Source organism: Pituophis catenifer, unplaced genomic scaffold (genome assembly GCF_029215685.1).
Source record: "Pituophis catenifer annectens isolate HBS135680 unplaced genomic scaffold, rPitCat1.0.hap2 SCAF_3, whole genome shotgun sequence".
Lineage (NCBI taxonomy): Eukaryota > Metazoa > Chordata > Lepidosauria > Squamata > Colubridae > Pituophis > Pituophis catenifer.
The window spans coordinates 147,699,624-147,720,709 of record NW_027256883.1 but is presented as its reverse complement, the minus strand read 5'-3'; the positions used below and the strand labels follow the sequence as shown (position 1 = coordinate 147,720,709).

Sequence of the window (21,086 nt, the reverse complement as noted above, 5' to 3'; positions counted from 1 at the left end):
GGGAGGTGTGCGCATGTGCGGTGGACCTGGGCTGGGGCGACGGCTGGCATGCTGGCAGAAAGGGCTCTGCATGCCACCTGTGGCACGTGTGCCATAGGTTCGCCATCACGGTCATAGAGAAATGGTTTTATTATGGTAATAGATTAGGACTAAATTAATGTAAAATAGTGTGTAATATAATTGTTCTTATTTCCAGGTCTGGACCAAAAGCCAGCTATGGAAAAATGGAGCTTAATCACAATTACTGTGTTACTTGGACTTATTGTTCGATGGACTGTATCACTTGGTCCTTATTCAGGTAATACACATTCAAACTTTGAGATAGAATAGAATAGAATAGAATAGAATAGAATAGAATAGAATAGAATAGAATAGAATAGAATAGAATAGAATAGAATAGAATAGGGTATGGAGATAATTTTCTTTAAAAGTTCAGATTACGATAGTGGGAAATCTTGATATGGGATTGTTGTACAAAATGTATGAAATATGAGCGACTATTTTGTATTTTTATAGAACTGCAAATATCAGCATAATTATATAAACAAAAATATTTATCTTATCTTTGCTCATTCTTCAGTATTATTCAGTTATATCCCGAGCATTCCATGTTTAATATCTGTTTGAAATAAACAAATGCTGTATTATTTGAGCATCTTATAAAACTTAGATTATTCTTAACTGATCTAAGAATGATCCTCATATGAACAGACTAATCTAGTATTTCATTATTCTGTTAATAGTTACATAGGGTTAAGTCCATGAAGCACTTAGCTGAACTGTTTTATGTAAAAATACAACAACAACAATAATAAAATATTCATTTCTATATATTTAGCCTATTGGATCATAAGTTTTAAATCTACCATTAGGATGCTATACTTATATGGTAGAATTTCCTCCTCAGTACTTCTAGTGGGAATGGGCTTAGTAAAAGCAGCTCTTCTCTCCTATTCCACTGATTCTAATTACATATTTTTAACACCTGAATATATTTCTGTTCTTCAGACACTCCATTTTATGGTAATCATCTTTTAAACAGGAAATGTTATTATGAAGACTTGTAACAGTAGACATTTCTGGAATAAAAACCGAAAGTTGTGGTATTAAAGTACTTCAGTAAAAAATATTTCTTATGCTCAGAGTACCAGTAAAATAAATAAAAAGACTTGTTGAAGTTATCTCTTCCTTGTCCTTATTTAGTGATCACATTTGGAATTGGCAACTCGGCTGTTAAGTGAAATGGTCACTAAGTGATTATGCTTATGAACTTACTTCAGCTTTCCTTTGCTTTATAGACCTATGAGGACTGTGAGGATTGGTTACTTTTTCATCACGATTGTACTGATGAATAGTTGCTGCATGAGGCAGATGTGAGGGTGATCTGACATGTGTCGCCCTATTGATCACCAGCAGGGTTGATTTAGCTGATCTAACTGGCTAGTCAGGTGCCTCTTTCTTCCCTCACCACTCCATGTGCTTTTTCCTGAAAGCTGCACACTTGGTGGAAGAGGACAACCATCCCAGATAAGAAAGAGTGTACCAATCTTCAGTCAAGGGTGTACAATAGTTGCATGAGGCAGTAGCTAAATGAGAACTATCTGTAATAAGATAGAATAATCTATTATTCTTAAAGTAACTCATTAATAAAATCTAGTGTAAACAAATGCATAGTTCAAGTAATCTTCAACCTGCAACCATTCATTCAGACACTTAGGTCTGCACAAATTAATAGCACTGTTTATTGTCTCTGTACATTGGTTTAGGCAGATGGTTAGAATATGCTGGTATTTAAGTAATTAGGGGGGAGGTTTTATAATTTGTATTTTATACATAGGGGCATTATTCAGAAGGCATAGACTCCAATCATTACAATAAAGTAATAGTGGTATATTTTGAAGATCTGCATCTGTTTAATAATAACTTTAAAATGTTATGATTGGCAGCTTTTTCTCCCAATCCCCACCCAAAAAGAGTTATATGTGTATTTATTTGTCTGCACTAAAAGCAATTCTTCACCAAAAAGCAAGGCAAGGCAATAGTCCTCTGCCTATGCTCAGGCAATAATGATATTTAGTTGCTCCAGAAGTTCATTTCTTGTGGAACTTGTCCCCATGTTACAAAGGAACAAATATTACCCTTCTCTTCTTGCGTGTATGAATGATTAAAAAGTAAATTATATAAAAGAATGATAAAAGTCTTTCCTAGATTTAAAAGAAACTTTTCAATTTATGTAAAGTTATAGTGTGTTAGCTGAAATATATATGTGCTTTCATTAGTTAATCAGGAGGCAAGAAATGAATAATTGTATATATTAGATATTTACTTGGATGCTACAACAATTACACTGTTTCATATATCTTATATCTTGTTCAAAAAGAAGCCTATTCAATACTGGCTGAGAGAATGGCAAGTAGAATTAAGCAAAATGGAACCTAATTTGTTACATATAAAACTGGTACAACTTCAAGCTGAATTTGACTCAAGCATAAAATGTTACAATAGCAAAGAAAGTACTTTTTATATAAAGCTTAAAGAAAAAGAAAGTGACTTATCTCCTTCATTGTACATTAGTAAATGAATGGAGATATGCAATAGGGACCATATTTTTGAGGAAACCAGCTATTAGGTGTTGGGTCCAAAAATTACTATTAGAGAGGGCCTTTGGTTATAGGGCTGAATTTGAAATATTTTCTCTTTAGCATGGACACATATTTAGAATAGAAAACATTCATTTCTCAAGCATTTAATAAAAACACTAGTAGAATCATAACAATGGATGGCATGTAGTTTAACAAATAAGTACAGAAACATGTGTCTCATCTTCCTTTTGTGTTTTAGGTGAAGGAAAAGCACCTATGTATGGAGACTATGAAGCTCAAAGACACTGGCAAGAAATTACTTATAATCTGCCAGTCAAGCACTGGTATGTCTTTATTTCAATTTATATAAGGAATGCCCATAGGCTGGTGGGGGGGGGAACTTAGCTGGACCATATAGTTTTGTACAAAATTATGTAGAAATAAGTTCACTTTTCTTCAACGTGATATCCCAAATAGTATTATAGGAATGCAATTATTTTTCAGATCCAATATACTATATTATGTCTGTTCAGATTTATCTCATTTATTATGATCATATTAAGTATCTATATCTACAATGGTTAGGCAACTTAATTAAAATATTAAATGGGTTTGCAAGTGTTATAGAAACATACCGTTAGTGTAGAAATTCCATTTCTAAAATGTAAGAGTTGAAGCAAAAAGCATTGGTTTCTCATCTTTGGCTTTATATCTGATGTCTCTGTATTATGCTCTGCCTTTCAATAGAAGTACATGCCTCTTCTGTGCTGTTGCTTCTCTTTAAGACACCTAGTTTGATTGGAATATGAAAAGAGGAGAAAAATGATAGCTGTATTACATTTCTGTTTACCCATTGGATGAGCAAAGCACTGGAGAGAAAGATGAAGCATTGAAGCTATAGTTAGGAAAAACTAGTGATCTAGTATTTGCCTTTTCTCTTAACATATCATGGATAAGGGAAGATTATGATTCAGGACAGATAATGATTGGGGGGGTATGCTAATGGAAGAGACTGCCTGAAGGAGAAAGCCCATTGTCAAGTTTTTCTCATCTTCCAGATGTAATAAAGCATTCAGAAAGATAAAAAGAAACAGTGCTATAGAAGTTCTGTCCTTCTCCCACTTTTCCTTTTTGCTGATTAAGCTACACCTGTTTTGCAAATGAGTTGAAAGGTGCTGCGTTTTGGACATTGCAGGAATGCAGGCACAGCCAGTAGCCCCTCTTTTTTCAAGCTTCTATTTCAAAGTTGAAGGTGCGATTGCTTAAGAGTCAGGTTAACTCTTTAACAATTCAGCTCTTCTAAAGCAAATACACCTTTTTCAGGCTCACACAAAATTCTAAAGAAAGCTGGACCGTTTTAATGAATAGCAAAAAGATGCTGCACTCACATTTTCAAAATGTGCACAGCCCTGATGTTTATTAAATGTATTATTTTAATTTCTAAAGACTCAGCCTCAACATTTCCCTTCCACAGTTAAAACAAAAGATAGTGCTAAGACTAATAAATTTGGAATGTGTTGCTTACTAGAGCACATAGTTGACTGTAGAAGCTAATGAGCTAATGTATTGTCTCAGTATAAGGCTTCAATATAGAATGAAGGGAAATGTTTTTTATGTAAATTATATTTATACTTAATAATAAATAATATGTTTAAATTATAGGCAAATTGGGTTTGATGAAGTGATGGGAGAGAGAAAAGATTGTTCAGTTCCAAAAGATTAATAAGTATAAGAATTTACAAGTAAGGGAATAAGACCCAGTGAAAGTGCACTTATCTGCCATCAAAACATATAATTACAGTTATTGAATCCTTTCACCTAGCTTACTCTTGGGTAATTAGAATTTTCCTTCATGTACAGTATTTCTGAATAACGAGGTATAGCAATATCAAAAGTATATTTGGAAGCAATTTTATATTAGCTTTGTTTTGCAACAGCATCAAATATTTTGTGATTCATTATACTACGTGCAACTTGGCATTTCTAGAAAGTTGGTTCCCCCAAAGTCTTTGCCTTTGAAGAAGCTACAGTGACAACACTATGCATATATACTCAAGTGATATTGCATGTACTTCACGTTTGCCTCCTTTGTTCAGAAGCAAAGTATATTAAAAAGGTGGGCAATAAACTAGAAATGTGATTTGTATGTAGTTTTCCTATATGTGGTTTTCCTGAGCCAGAGGCATGAATTTAAATCTTTCTGCCTTCCCTATCTTGCTTTGGAGTCCATGCATATATTTATCAAAGACAATCTTGACAGCATCTTTTCTTCCTTATTGCTAGTTAGAAATATGGAATTTCTTAGCCTTCCCTTCATCAGTATGCACGAACCTTTTCTAATGGAGTTTAAGACTGAATTAGAGGGCAATGCTGGATGAATAAATGAGATATTAACAAGTAAAATGCAGAATATTAATACTGTAATGAAGAAGTTAAAACTAACCTGGTGTGAGAAAATTTAAATAGTGGGATAAAAGGGTAGAGATGCAGCTTTAAGAAATATGATTTATCATGAATTGTTCATAAGATACTTCAGGCTGCTTATAAGGTATTCAAGAAATATCATTTATTGCAATAAATGTCAGAAACTGGCTGCATTGGACTGGATAGACTGGAAAAACTGAGGACTTGCCCCTGGCAATTATAAAATACTAGTCACTCTGTTTCACACAGATTTAAAGGTTCTGATATCTTATTTTTGTAATTTTTATTTTCATTACATAAAATCTTCTGAAGTATTTCAACTTGAAGAAGTGTCTAAATTCTGATTATTTTTCACTCAAATGTACAGTACAGAAAACTCATACCAAATGAACATTCTTTGCCTTTGCACTTTTGTATTGTTCTCTAGAGGATTTAGAGGACCAGTTGAATTTGTTACTATTGATAAGTCTTGAGCAGGTTCGTGATGCTTGTCACTTATTGTGTTCAAATTCTGTAGAGTCAACAATTTTGTTATGTTTGGTTAAGGTGCAATGAGTTTTCAAAAGCTCATCCTTCTATAAGACAACAGTGCCATCTGAATATGTTTTACATAGAGCAGTTTTTTCTTCTAATGGCAGCAGTTTGTGTACTGACAAAAGCAGTCAGTTATTCCTTTTTATCTCGGATGTTTGTGTGTTTCTTCCAGTGAAAGTAATAGAATTAGATCTGGTTTTTCCTAAATATAGGAAAACCTATATTGAAGACTAGAAAACCTCGTGAAATCTTATACCTATATTGAAGATTTTAAAGCCACTGTGGCATCTTATACAATTACATATAATTAATATAAAAAGCACATTTTATTTCCATCATCATTCTGCAGACTATTATTTAAGAGACACTTACTCAGAAAACTGTCCAAAGATGATTTGGGGGGAGAAAAAAGCTTGCTTTCTCAGAAGCTGTCACAAAATAGCTTCAAAATTATATAAGAAAATAAAAGAGATATTGTCCCTAAAATATGTTAAACATGTATATTTATTTTGAATTTTACTTTATCTTTCAGGTACTTTAACACCAGTGACAATAATTTACAATATTGGGGCCTTGACTACCCACCTCTTACTGCTTATCACAGTCTTCTGTGTGCTTATGTGTAAGTTAATTATTATATAGCCAATTGTTTAAAATAATTCTTTAAGAAGAAGAAAAAGTACGCTAATTCAGAAGCTGTTTATATCCATAAGAATTCTGTGGTATATTTGGAGATTAACATTCCTAATAAGATTTTTTTTTAATGTGATGAAGAATAGGAAAATGATTGGATATGGACATTATATACAATGTTTGAATTCCCAGATCACTGGATTGGGGTCACATCAAGAAATTATTTTCATATTTGTAATTGCAGGAACTTGATGTCTATTTTGTTCCTTAAATTCTATCTCCTTTAAATTGGGGAAAGCCCTTCAATATAAATCCTCCAAATTTCCCCAAAAGCAACATTCCAGCTACTTTGAAGAATTCTAGGGACCATGCTTTGGGTGCAGGAGGCAATTGTGGGTTACAAGTCACCAACCTCCGTACAGTTTATTTTATAATATATTAGTTAAGGCATTCACATTATTTCATATTTTGCTAACAAACTGTACAGATTTGTTACAGATGAGACACAGAGAAGATTGTACATTGCAAATAGATCTTATATATAGCTCAGGATTTATGTATTCAGCTTAAGCATCTAATTCTGTTTGTCTGATTATATAAATACATGTATCTTATGTTTACAAAGACTATTTGATTTTATATTATTGTATACGGCCAAGGCATTTTTCATTAAGATGCTGAAATACTTTACAACTGTGATCATACAATCCACTATCACAAGCTACCCAAAGTTATTGAGAGTTGGGTGGTACACAAGTTTGATAAATGATTATCAGTATCAGTATCATGGTAATAAGGATAGGCTTTTAGTGGGACTTCCCTGTTTTTTTCTGTAGCAAGATAAAGAACAACATTTGTTCACAGTGATCAATATGTACCTATGTTTCTAGTTTGCAGAGGCCAATTGAGAAGTAGCTTTGAAGAGATATTACTTTAAAATTTAAAAGTGACAGAAATCTTGTGCTAAAGGACACAAGAGACTTTAGACTTTATTTCTTATATTCTGTCTCAGAAATGGACGGTCTCTTTAGATGTTAAAAACTGCAGTTCTATTGTAGATGGCTACACTGCCTTGTGACAGGGATTGAAATTAAAAATATCAAAAGGACAGTAGGTTGTCTATTCTATTTTTTACAAAATTGTAACAAACAAATTAATGGCTACAATTTCTACTTTTTTTACATTTATTAAATAAATACAACTAGCTGATAAAAGCTTGGGATAGATCTAGAAAACACTATGCTATTTTATTACCTTGAACTGGCTTTATAATACTATTGTTACAATATGGGTTTTACTTTTTTCTGTGGTCAACATAGCTATTTTTTGTCTTAAAAAACCCACTGGAATAGATATGTTGAAATTATCAACAGTGTTTTATTATTGCTTTTAGTTTTCAGAAACTGGACTAAAACCAAAGAATTCTTGTAAATTCATTTAAAGTAAATAATATTATTCAGAATGGTCTCTGCTACCTTGTTTATGCTGTTAAAAATCTGAGGAATATGTTTACAACATTTTAAAAAAACTACTATGAGGTGTTTTTTTTTTACATTTGATGTTTAGGTACCATTAAATGAACAGTTATTACAAATTTAAATTGTCATATCTTATAAATATGCACAGAATTCTGTTTCTTCTTATTTGTAACTGTTTTAGGGCAAAGTTAATAAATCCCAATTGGATTACTCTATACACATCTCGTGGGTATGAGAGTCAGTCACACAAGTTATTTATGCGTGCATCAGGTAGGATTTTTTTTCCCCAATGTAACTATACAAGGCATTTTATCTGATCCTGTATTGTGTATTTGGAGATGCTCCATATAAGAGGAGTTTGCAAAGTTTGATAAAATAATTACAATCTTTAATATCACTCTGCTCATATTAATACAGCTTTATACTAACAAAATACTTTAATGAAAGGGATTGTTCAAGGTAAGTAGTACATTACAGGATTCTGAATAACTTGCCAAATATAATGCTAACATTTTTTTATTACACAAGATGAATATTCCTCTTCCTAGAGGAATATGCCCAGATTCAGTTTTAAAGCCAATTATGCCGAGTGAGCAAAAGAGATTGGACTTTTCAATATTCTTCATATTTTTGAACTTCTTGTAGTAACTAAATGCTTGACTTTATTCAGTTTTGACTAATGAACAGGTAATTTTAATTGCTCATTATTCAATATTTAAATGTCATTTAAATGTTGAATAATATCAAATCTGGTATTAAATTGTTTTCAGTTATTTAAATCATTTTAATATGTGGTTAGCAGTAAATATTTTTAAATATTTTTGAGATACACACACATGTTTATATATAGTAGCAGTTACATTGTTTTATTTTACATGATATAATCAAATCTGCTTTGTCTAATATGCTAGAAATATTTGAGTACAAAAAGATCAATAAATAATGGCAGTAGAGTGACAGCTTGTCCTCTACTCCATATTATATAAAACTAAATTTTTGATAACACTGAAGTTCATGTCAATAATTATCTATAGATGTGTATAAGATAATTACAACACTAAATAAAATAGGCGGTTTGACTAATTCTAATTCCATATATGGAATACGACTGATCCCGGACCTCCGGACCTTCCGTAAAGCCCTGAAGACGTTTTTATTTCATCAAGCCGGCCTAGCCTAAATGGTTTTTAATTGGGATTTTAAATTTTATGGATTTGGGGTTTTAAATTGGGTAGCCAATGATTTAATTCTTTTAATTATCTTAACTTTTGCATTTGTATGTTTTTTAATTTTGGCTGTTCACCGCCCTGAGTCCCTTCTGGGAGAACGGCGGTATACAAATTAAATAAATAAATAAATAAATAAATAAATAAATAAATAAATAAATAAATAAATAAATACAGTATATATAAAATAAGTGCTTCTTCTTCCTTCAAGTGTTTTCAGTTTTTATGGAAATACTAGACTAAACATTGATAGACTAGACCAGGAGTGTTCAACCTTGGCAGACCTCCCAGAATTCCCCAGCTAGCCAGATTGGAGTTGAAGCCACAGGTCTTAAAGTTGCTAAGGTTGGATATCCCTGGACTAGATGTTACCCTCCATACTTCCTGAAAAGATATTGTCAGTGATTTGGTGACATAGAGGATTGTAACAACAAAGAAAAAACAAACAGACAGTTGTATTGCTTGTCCAGTGCTCTTCTTGCAGTAGCTGGAAGTGTTCATAATTTGATTAATTTGGGCCCAGCCAGCCTACATTTTTAGGGTGCTACTGAAATGGATGCTAATATGCACATACAAGATTAAATGCTTCTTACTGTATAACAATATGTAATAGCTTTTCCCAGCCATTTAAAAACTGCTAGTATTCTATACAGAATCATAGCATTTAGTAGTGATTACTTTTACAATTAAATCAAAATGATTATTGTTTTCATAGACACATTAATTGATATTAATATGGTGGTTAATAATGAAAGAAAAACAAACCCAGCGATGTCATATGACTTTTTTATTAAGCATCATAAACAATTAATTAGTTTGTGTTATTCATCCTTCAGGAGTGAATAGAGTTGTGCAAAAAAATAATAATCTTATGTTAGTTTCTCCTTATTGCTGATTAACTTGGGCAGAATTAGACATTCCTCCGCCTCACCTCTTATGCTGGCCACAAACCTTTCCATCTGGTCTTTAGCAATTGACTACATTTTAAAAATCACTAGAACCAAATTACCCTTGAAATAGTCTTTAATAATGCTCAAGTCAACACGCCTGATAAATCATTGATGTATCAACGAAACAAATGGATAGACATTTTTTAAACAATAGCCATTAAATGAGTGTTATCAAGGTTACAGAATTCAATAATGTTAAATGTTAGCCATTATTTTTATCCATTTTAGAAAATTATCCCTCTAGATAGTGTATATACTGAACAAACCTAATGTTTTGAAAAATCACTCAAGTCATAGTTTGGCATTATAAAATAATTTTTTTTAAAAACTAAGTAATTTTATGTTTACAATAATTTTATAATTATTGTATAACAAATGAAATGTACATATTCAAGTGGCTGATTATTGGCAATAATCAAACAATCAAATAAATTATGAAAATCATTATGAAAATGAACCTCTGTCCCACATACCACTTGTACTTCTCTCTCTCTCTCTCTCTTTTTTTTTAAAGTTAGAAACTAGTCAAGGGTTTCATTGGGTTAATATCAGCTTCTGCTGATGTTTTGTTTTGGTATCTTTTGCTATGAATTTTTGTTATTATATTTCCTATTTTTATAGCCTACCCCAATCAGAGAATTCTGGATAGATTCCAACAGAATAAATACAGAACAATAAATGAATTCTAAACACTTCCTTCGAAATAGATGCTTCTGGCAATAAAATAGAGTCCAGATTTTGATAGTCTCTAGATACTTTGATAGCCTCCAACTTCCAACTCTTGCAGGCAGCCCAACAGAATACAACGATGGATGGTATCAAACACCAATAAAAGATTCTAAAGGACCAAGAACAACACGTTCCCCTCTTTGAGATACCAATAAGACATGCTCACTTCATTGAATGTATTCTCAAAAGAATCTCAGATAACAGTACAGGATCCAGATTTGCTCACTGTATTGGGTTCTGTCCAACTGGTATCTAGCCCATATGAGCCATGTTATCTGCCCACAAAACCACAAAACCATGCACAGAGCCTGTAGGTATCTTAACCTACCCATATTTCCCTAAAATCCTCTGATGGCTTTGATTGAGACTGCTGGGAGAAACATCTGTGAATGCAGTTAAATTCAGAGAAATCATGCTATGTTTCTCTTGCTGCTGATGTGCAACTTAAAAATGAACCTTTATCAGTACCTGGTCTGATGCATTTCTGGTTTTACTGTGACCGCTGCTTGTAGATGTCCTTTTAGTCATTTAATTTTCCTTAATTCTTCATTAAACCAAGCAGCCACCCAGGATCATTAATTGGGGAGGAACCCTTACAGAAACAATCCCATCAAGCACTCTAGTGGTCTCCATGTTCCAGAGGCCCACCAGACACATGATGGTGTTTTTATTTGTTTTTCCTAGCATTTTAAGTATTAGTAGTGCCTGTAACTAGGAACTCCCTCTCTATGATTGTACGCAGATAAGCACACATACATGCAGACACATACAGAAACAGCCATGTTTGCACATATTATAGTCATCTAAGTGTGTATGAAATATGGACAGAAAATGTGGATGTGGATAAGCCTTCCTCATTTTGGCCATGGTGGTTTAACCTTGATTAGATCATTTCAATGGAATGTTTATTAGAGTTTTTTTTTTTTTCAGTAAAAAAGAGGCAAAGTGGCAACCTTCTAGCTGTGGATGGTGCCCATTTGATCAGGTTGCATTCCTGAATCATAACATGCAGGGAAAAAGTATGAAGGGAAATTCCATAAATGATTCATAATGATAACAAGAAAAAGCAGAATTAAGAGTTATGAGAAATATTGGTTTGACTGTTGTATATAATTTTTCTGTCTTGCAGTTCTTGTTGCTGATATGCTAGTTTATATTCCTGCAGTAATCTTATACTGCTGTTATTTAAAAGAGACATCAGTAAAAAAGAAGGTTAGTATATTTTTCTTTGCAACAAAAATAATGTTGTTTATATGTAAAAAAAGTGAGGAATGTGTGAATAATCAGATAAACAATATTAGTCCAATTATGATTAAAAACATTAACAGTATTCATTACAGTATTTCACAAGAAACAAATACATGTTGATCTATTTATGTAAAATAAACAAGGTTTACAATTAAAACATTTAGCTTAATTATAAAATATGGTTAACACAGAGCAAGTTTGGTCTAGTGCAGTGATGGCTAACCTTTTTGCCGTTGCGTGCCAAAAATGGGGGCGCGCAGGGGGTCATGCGTGTGTGTGCCTACACCCATAATTCAATGCCCCCGCGCCCTGCCCCCCCCATGCATGCACACATGACCGCCCCCACACTTCCCCCGCTTTTGGCACACAATGGCAAAAAGGTTACAGGAGGGCCTGGTAGGCCTGTTTTTCACCCTCCCCAGGCTCCAGAGGCTTTCTTGAAGCCTGGGGAGAGTGAAAACGGCCTTCCCCACCCCCTTGGAGGCCCTCTGGAGGCCCCTCCGGTGGGCCCGGAAGGCCTGAAAATCAGCTGACCGGCATTGCAGCTGAGCTCGGGCAACGCTTGTGTGCCCACAGATATGGCTCCATGTGCCACCTGTGGCACGCATGCCATAGGTTCACGATCACAGGTCTAGTGGTTAAAGTACCAGGCTAGAAAGTGGGAGATGGTGAGTTCTATTCCCATCTTAGTGATTAAAGCACGTTAGATGACTTTGAGCCAGTGACTCTCTTTCAGCCCAACCTAACGGGGAGGATATAATATTCCTGGCACTACAAGTTTTATATGGGATAGGTAATCTCAAAGATATCCTGTTTAACTAGCTAACAGGGTCAGGGGTCAAATCCAAAAATGGCAGTGATAAGGCTACAGAGAACCTTATCTGCTTCTTTGTTAATCACTGGCTCAAAAATCTCCCAGGTGCCACTACAAGACACTATCTTTGTCATCTCATGAGATCCGTGTCCACGTAGTGGACAATTCAGAGCAGCTGTGAATAATTTCATACGTAAAATCATCAGAGAGACATGTCATTCTTGTCTAGTGGGTGTTTCTATCAGATAACTTGTAATTCCTTGGGCTAAGCAAATCTCAGATCTTATGTCTGTGTGTCATGATCATTTTATGTTTCTGAGTCACAAGGAAACCCTCAGCCATGGAAGCTCACTGGCTGACTTTGGAATCATCACACTCTCTTGTTCTAACCTGCATTTCAGAATAGTTGTGGGGGGAAATGGAAGGCAGGAGTGCCTTGAATTCGTGAACAAAGGTTAGAATATAAATTTAATAAACAAACTTTAAACATATGAAGTAATTGAGTTATACTTTTGAAAAACAATAAAAAACAAAATAGTATCCATTGCAGTAGATTTAACAGTACTTTGTTTACATTGTTTTAGATGGAAGAAGTTCAATAGATTGACAGTTCCAATATAATCTTTCTAAAGAAAATAAATATTCACATTTTACCTGTATTATTTATTTTGTTGTTGTTCTCAGATTTCTAGTGCTCTCTGCACATTGCTTTATCCCGGTCTCATTCTGATTGACTATGGACATTTTCAGTATCTTTTTTTTTTGTTCTGTGAAGACAGTTTTTTGCAATGCATGGATATTGTGGAATAGGTGTGTTGTTGTGTGGGTAACAAAAGGGGAGGGGTGAGGGTAGTCAAAGCAACGTGTGGCACAGGTAGAGTGAAAGCTACATTTTTCTGCCCCATTTTATTATTTTAAGACATAAAGATTCTTTTCATGCTATCTCGGAATGACGCTGCGTCATTAGGTAGGTTTTGGTGGCAGCGGACAACCAACAGAATCCTATTATAGTTGCTTATTCTTCATTAGCAAGCTCTTTACAGATTATTGTCCTTAACAGAACAAACATATATAATTCCGTGAGTCTTGGTCTTGCTTTGTGGGGAGTGCTGTTTCTCTCTTATGACTTTGACCTTTTGGGCTCAGTAGCATTTTCTTTTGCTATAAACTACAAACAAATGGAGCTCTACCACGCTTTGCCCTTCTTCTGCTACCTGCTGGGAAAGTGCTTCAAGAAAGGCCTGATGGGCAAAGGGTGAGTATCTTTACAAGCTGACATCCAGAAAATGGTCCTGGAATGCACTTAGGCTGTTTTGCCTTGGGAATTTGTGCATGTCATTCATTTCTTGATTAGCTTTTGCAGTAGGGATTCATGTCATTATCATCCCCCTTCCCCCAGAGAAGCATGTTTCTCCTAAGTCATTAAATAACATACTAAATAGTTTTAAGAGTGTCTATAGTGTATCAAAATACACACAACTATCTTTTCTCTTCAACACCTGTCATTAGTTAAGCACAGGTCACAAATGTACACCCATATTTAGAAGATAAGAGTTTAGAATGTTTTTCTTGTTCTTGGGGGAGGCAGGGAGAGCATATTTAACAGTTTTCTTAACTTTTCTAACAGGTTTCCTATTTGGAAAAGTAAACTTTAAGTTTGAAAGTACTGTACATAAAAATTCTCTTCCTTTGAGGCTTGGTTTTTTTTTCCTCTTTTTTTTACAGGTTATGGTTGTTGATGAAACTGTCTTTTATTGTCACTCTTTCTTTTGTGATCTGCTGGCTCCCATTTTGTACAGACATTGGACAAATTTTGCAAGTGCTCAGAAGGCTCTTTCCAGTAGATCGAGGTTTGTTTGAGGTATGCCTCATGTTCCCCCTCCCAAGCTTCTTGTAAATGTTTTATATTTTTAGCTCCCTTGAGAAACCTTCACTTTGACCCTTAGGGATTTCATGTGGAAGATACACCAGAAGGCTAGTAATATGATCTGACTTCTCTGACTGTCATTTCTTGCCAGTTATTTAATCCAGCATTTAACCCCTAGCTCAGCTGGCATCTTCTAGGATATTATACAAATAGAATTAATCCCATCGTCAGATCTATAGTTCAGGCATACATTTTTCAAATATATTCCACAATAATAAACAATGTCCTTGCACAATCTAGAGGTTTTAAAAAATAATTCAATATGAAAAAAATGAATTCAATGTTTCTTTTTTTAAAAAAAATAAATCTTCCAAAATAGAGATTGGGTTGATGCTCAAATTTGCATGGTTTAAATTAGTCCTGGTGGAAAATTTACAATTTGCTTGGCTGAGGTAAAGCCTTAAGATGTTTACGATAAACTGGATGGTTTTATTACTGGTATTACTTTTATTAATTTGTTTGCACCAGACAGAGAAATAGTGATACACTTTGCAGCGGACTCACATCTGAAAATCATTAAGTACAGCAGTGGCGATGGCACATCGTAAGAAACACTTAGGATCTTATTCCCCAGTCATATACTGACTGAAATGTTACATGATGAAATAGAAATAGAAATAGAAATAGAAATGTGACATGAAGAATAGAAATTCATAAGCCAAAGGACTGTCAAGCAGGTTGTTTTTCTGACTGTTAATCTCACTTTATGCTTTAAAAACAAAAGAAATATATTGTAGATTTTAATGAAATGGGTCTGTATGATTTAAAAACTTCACACAGTTTATTCAGTGTTAAAATTTTTAGAACTGGCACAGGAGTGGCTGATTGGGATATTAATCTGGGTAAACTAAGAAACTGTCTACTAAGCAATGAACAGTAAGTTTATCCTGGGGTGCCTATGACAGGTTCTTTGAATTGATTCCCATTTACAGACATGTCTTCGGTTCTGATAATTGTAAAACTTCACTGGCTACTAAGCTGGCACCTTATATGTTGGTGCTGCTGCCAAGCACTTGTCACCTTCAGCAAATTTGCAGTGTGTGTTCTGTATACTTGTAAGAGAACAAGGAGATTGTTCAGTTGTTTGTAGTAGCTTTCTTGCTGTTATGTCTACACAGCTGTGATTCAAGCAGCTGTTTAGGGATGAGTTTCATGAGTATGCTAGCTGTGTGGTTACAAATTTAATTTGGAAAGTGATCCTAGCACAACTGCTAATGTCTTTAGACTTCGTGATTTATTAGGGGTTAACTCTGTCATTGCTGGCAACTAGCAGGCGGTGCTAAATATGTACTAGTAAGAGAATGTGGCAGAATGTAGTGTGGATTCACATTTGAAAAAATGTTTCATATTGCTTTTTAAAATATGGATAATACATAGTTATAAGTAGTTGTGTAGCATTGACGGTCTGTGGTCTCAAAAATCTATGATTTTATGAGAAGGCTACACAGATACGTTTAATTTCATGTAGATTATTTCTGCCATTCCATGTATATAAAATTATGCTTTATCTTCAAAATAATGCAATACATTAAATATATTTTCAGGATAAAGTAGCCAATATTTGGTGCACTGTAAGCATTCTTTTCAAAATAAAGACAATCCTGACAAGAGAAACACAACTTAAATTAAGGTACGTAAATATCAAACTCCCCAAGCAGTTTCCTTTATGGTTTTAGCAAAAGATGCATTTCAAAGAACATAAATAATTTAGAATTATTTATGTTATATAAAACTATATAGAATTATATAGTTAAACGGCTTTAATAAAAAAGATTATTTCAACATTGTGTGGAGCTGTTCTCTGCTTGCTGGTTTATTTATTTGTGATTGAGTCGGACTTAGCTGAATCAATAACATCATCATCATTATGAAAGGAATCTTATTTCTCTTCAGTAACTATAAAAACTGAGCAATACCAAAGTGTTCCTAAACAGTTCTTATCTGATTCTTGATTCAGAATTAATCTGGTTATTGAAATCAGTGGTTTAATATGATATTATTACTTTATTTTTAGTTTTGCTTTAACATTCCTGACTGTACTTCCCAGTTGCATAAAACTGACTCTGCAACCTTCACTCAGAGGATTTAAATATGGCTTGGTAAGTATATAATAACACATATTTAAACATAAAAATTCATAGTTTTGTAATATGTAAGTCTCTTTCCTTTATCTGTTATAGTTGATAGGGATGTAGAAAGGGGAAAAGAACAATTCCAATCAGTGATTCCCTATGAAACAATCAGTTGGGCTAAATGCTGCTGACTTCTCCATCCTTAACTCCCACTTTCCTGCTTCATTTGATCATGTGATCTAGCATGGAGACTAGGGAGTTGGAAAGAATTTAAGAAATTTCGTTCTGCATGCTTTCTCTAATTTATTTATTCTTCTGTATGTGTGTGTGTGGGTTAAGGTGTTGGCCTAGAAACCAAGAAACCATGAGTTCTAGTCCTGCCTTAGAAATGAAAGCCAGTTGGGTTATCTTAGGTCAGTCACTCTCTCGGCCCAACCCAACTCACAGGGGGTGTGGTGGAGAAAATAGGAGAATAAGGAGTATTATCTATGTTTGATATATATGCTCGCTGCCTTGTGTTACTTGAAAAGTAATAAAGGTGAGGTAGAAATCTAATAAGCAAAATAATATAAATAAAACATTTCTTTCCGAAGGAAAGAAATTGCCAGTGGCAACTTAAAACTCCATGTTCTGTTCCTTTTTTTTTTTTCTTTTGCAAAGAATTCCTTTAATTTTCTTTTACTGAAAGAAAGCAACATGGTAAAATTGATAAAAACAATTTTGGAATGAAATATTTATTTGGCAAAGATACAAATTACACTGTAGTATTGGGAATCATCCTAAAGTAGAAGGGATCTTATAAATAATTTTGTTTAAAAAATTCCTGAGTTGGGAAAATACCCCAAATCTATCTTTTATAATGTTTGTCTACCATCTTGTTATAACTTGTCCATTTTTAAATATCTCTCAAGTTCTTTTAGTATCCTAGAATGCAGCTTATGAGAGTTTGATTTGTGGAGTCCTTGATGCTCTCTGAGCTTGGTTGTTTACTTGCAAACATTTCATTACCCACCTAGGTAACATCATGATTATGGCACATAATTATGGCACTGATGACATTACCTAATTGGCTAATGAAATATCCTGAATCAAACCAAGATCAGAGAGCATCAAGAACTCTTCAGTTCAACCCTGTGAACCACATATGTTCTCTTCTGTTGGGCTAGCTATTTTCCTATTCCTATTTTCCTATGGTCTCTAATCTGTCCTCAACTACATGCACAAAAAGTTAGGAGATATTTTACTCCATAGACATTATTATAATAGTCTGTTTATAACATCCATGGAGTTATTTGGCAATAAAATAATCCATGTTAATCTCATTCAGAATATCTCGTTGAAAGTAAACATGGCTAATGAAGAGTAAACAGTAAACTCCGTCGTGCACTTAAGACCTTTCTGTTTCACCAAGCCGGGCTGGCATAAATTTTTTTAATTGTCAAAATTTTATGCTAGAAGATCTTAACTGATGAGCCAAATTGGCTTAATTATTTTAAATTGCTTCTATTTCACATTTTTATATATATGTTTATTTTGACTGTTCACCGCCCTGAGTCCTTCAGGAGAAGGGCGGTATAAAAATTAATTAATTAATTAATTAATTAATTAAATAAATAAATAAATAAATAAATAAGCAAACAAACAAACAAACAAACATGGTTTAATGATGGGAATGGGACAACTTGCCACAGCCAACTTGCCACAACCAACTCGTTGCAGCCAACTCTTCATGGACAACTCACTGCAGGACAACTCGCCACGGCCAACTCACTGCGGGACAATTTAACAATTCTATTTAATTATTTAAAATAAATAAAAAATATTTTAATTTTTACTATTCACATTTCATTCTGTCCCTCCTTTTGCATCCTTTCTTCAATGATTTTGTTCCACCATTTTTTTGGTATTAGTGTAACTCTTGTCCAGCAGTGAGTTGTCCTGTAGTGAGATGGCCATGGCAAATTGTCCTGCAGCGAGTTGGCTGTGGCGAGTTAGCCATGGTGAGTTGGCCGTGGCAAGTTGCCCATGGCGAATTGTCATAGATCCTAAATGATGGACTCTTGCACTGTTAGTGGTCTTTGATATTGGACTGCTTACCTGCAATATTTGTCAGAACACTGAAAAACTTAAAGGTGTAATAAAAACTTATCATAAAACTTTTCAGCCAAATTTAGTATTTCAGATCAGAGAGGGAAAGTAGAACTCTACCATACCAGAAGCCTATTTTAAATCCTTCTCAATTTGTCTAGATGCTTAAGTTTTACATCAATGATTTGTCAGTTATGTTGATTTGTTTAGATGCCCTGGTGAGTCACTTATCTGGTTGATGGTTCGTGCTCTCATCAACAACTAATCAGCTAATAAACCTATCCAGGTAGACATGCTACTAATTTAAAGCTTTTTATCATATTGTGTGCCTTGGCCAAAAAGCCATATTTTATGATATAAATAAATGCTTTTGGTAATTAAAGTGTGGAACTGATTGGCCATGACTAATAGCACAAAATATTCTACATAGACCTGTCAATAATAGTAAAAGCAGATCTTGTCTAGCATTTAACATTCGTAATTTTCTTTTTCAAAGGTTTGCTGTTCATTGTCTTTCTTCCTCTTCTCATTCCAAGTGCATGAAAAATCTGTTCTTCTTGTTTCAGTGTAAGTAGTATTTTATATTAAAATACTTTAATTATTATATAAAAACACTGAAAATATGTGTGAGGAAAACTGTAGTGCTGACTGTAGTTCTAGAATAAGATTCAACCTCCTACAGAAGGACCAATACATTTGTATAACATGTGAGTTGTGTGTCCATGAATTTCTGCTCTCCCATTCTAATAGAATCTGGAAGGTGAAATCATGGACTTTTCTTAGGTCCCAGAATACTGAGTATGCATTGAAGCTGTAGCTGATCAGCAATGACCATGCAGGCAGATTCTTTTATTGCAGCATATCAAGGACATGAAATATTGCTTACTCCTATAGAAAGATCCTTTATTTTGAACATTAATCCATTTATTTTTTTGTCCTAATATTCTTTTATGATTATCGGGGAAGCAGCAGCTGAAAAGTTACTATGGTTCTTAAACAATGCTTTTGAGCTTATATTTCTGTTTTCTCCTTAGACCAGTCTGCTTAATTATACATGAAATTCCTTTTATATCTACATGGTTTCTTCTAGTTTCAACTTTCAGGTGAGTTCGAATGTTATTTCTAAACAATTCTTCGTACTTTGAGAAGACATTTTAAGATTTATTTTACATTGTAATTTTTTTGGTTTGTATAACCTTGCTAGAATTCACAGTAATTCATGTTTCCCTTTACAGCATGCTTCCTCTTCTATTAAAGGATGGCCTTCTTTTGTCTTACACTGTCACAATGTTGGCTTTCCTCCTGGTGTGTACAACTTCTTTTTCAATATTTGAAAAAACATCTGAAGAAGATCTGCAGTTAAAAAAACTTTCCAGTTACCTAAGGAAATACTTGACTTGGTTTAAGAGTTTAGTAAGTAACTTACAAAAATATATTATGTGCACTAATTTTACTAAGAGCATATTCATGCTTTGCATGTTTTTTTTACCAAAGCACAAACCACTATATTAAGTTGCCAAACTTCCTCAGTTAAACTATTGAATTACATTACTCAGTAATGCTGTTATCAAACAATTGCTAGAACACTTTTCAGCATTACTTATGAGCAGCATCTAGCATCTTATAATCATAATCCTTCAAGTTGACTAATAAAATGAACTCCTTCATCACTGTGTGTTACCATGTTAGAAATGCAGTGAGCACTTTATATACATTAGCAATACTAGGATTTTTTTTCTACTTGAAAAATGTGTATATTTAATGGTATTTTATTAGTATCAACCCTGGCAACTGGTAAATATTATATTATGCTGTGGAGGCATTGAATTCATTGAAATGTTTATTTATTTATTTATTAAATTTATATGCCACCCAATTTCCTATGTAAGGGTGAGGAAAACAACACCCAATGAAACCACTTATTTGCCTGTAGTAATCATCATGCCTTTTCTCTTCTCCTACCCCAACATTTAGTTTTTCATCTCAGTAACTCTGATGAGCATCCTGACTTTAATGAGTGCCATGATGGAACCTCCAAAGCATCTACCAGATTTATTTCCAGTAGCTGTCTCTGTTGTATCCTGCTTACACTTTCTCTTTTTCTTACTGTATTTTAACATCATTGCAATGTGGGAATCAAAAGATGATCGAAACCAGAAAAAAATTAATTAATTTCAAGTGCCAAATTGGAAAATTAATAGGTCTTACTTGGGACATACCATTTATGTTTCCATAGACCTTTGCCTTAAAGCGTTCTATAATGGAATGCAAGTCTTTTTGTTATTTCATGTATTTTCTAAGAAAAGCCAGATGAAAATATTTACATGTTAATATGTGCTGTTCACAAGAGACTTGTGCTTACTGGTCTTTTCTGTGCAGTA

The 21,086-nt window shown here is 33.8% G+C and overlaps 1 protein-coding gene across 2 annotated transcripts; it reads left to right on the top strand.

Moving 5' to 3' along the window:
* The first annotated feature begins 201 nt into the window (after nt 1-201).
* ALG6 (ALG6 alpha-1,3-glucosyltransferase) lies at nt 202-20,877 on the top strand. Of its 2 annotated transcripts, none has more exons than XM_070939495.1 (14): nt 202-298; nt 2,842-2,926; nt 6,073-6,162; nt 7,833-7,921; nt 11,686-11,768; nt 13,303-13,367; nt 13,679-13,873; nt 14,344-14,479; nt 16,090-16,175; nt 16,560-16,644; nt 19,202-19,272; nt 19,740-19,808; nt 19,941-20,118; nt 20,680-20,877. In XM_070939495.1, exons 1-14 carry the CDS (start codon nt 217-219, stop codon nt 20,875-20,877), a joined length of 1,512 nt encoding a protein of 503 aa, XP_070795596.1. In that variant the 5' UTR covers nt 202-216. The 2 variants fall into 2 exon arrangements, with proteins under 2 accessions (XP_070795596.1, XP_070795597.1); XM_070939496.1 differs by having other exon boundaries at nt 217-298; nt 19,941-20,150; nt 20,688-20,877.
* Nucleotides 20,878-21,086: the final 209 nt, after the last annotated feature.

Excerpts from the sequence above, each read along its gene's own strand:
- ALG6 (XM_070939496.1), top strand. The coding sequence starts at position 217 with ATGGAAAAATGGAGCTTAATCACAATTACTGTGTTACTTGGACTTATT. Across the intron at positions 16,645-19,201 it reads GAGGATTTAAATATGGCTTG|GTTTGCTGTTCATTGTCTTT; the intron begins GTAAGTATATAA and ends TCTTTTTCAAAG. Across the intron at positions 20,151-20,687 it reads CAAAAATATATTATGTGCAC|CTCAGTAACTCTGATGAGCA; the intron begins TAATTTTACTAA and ends TTAGTTTTTCAT.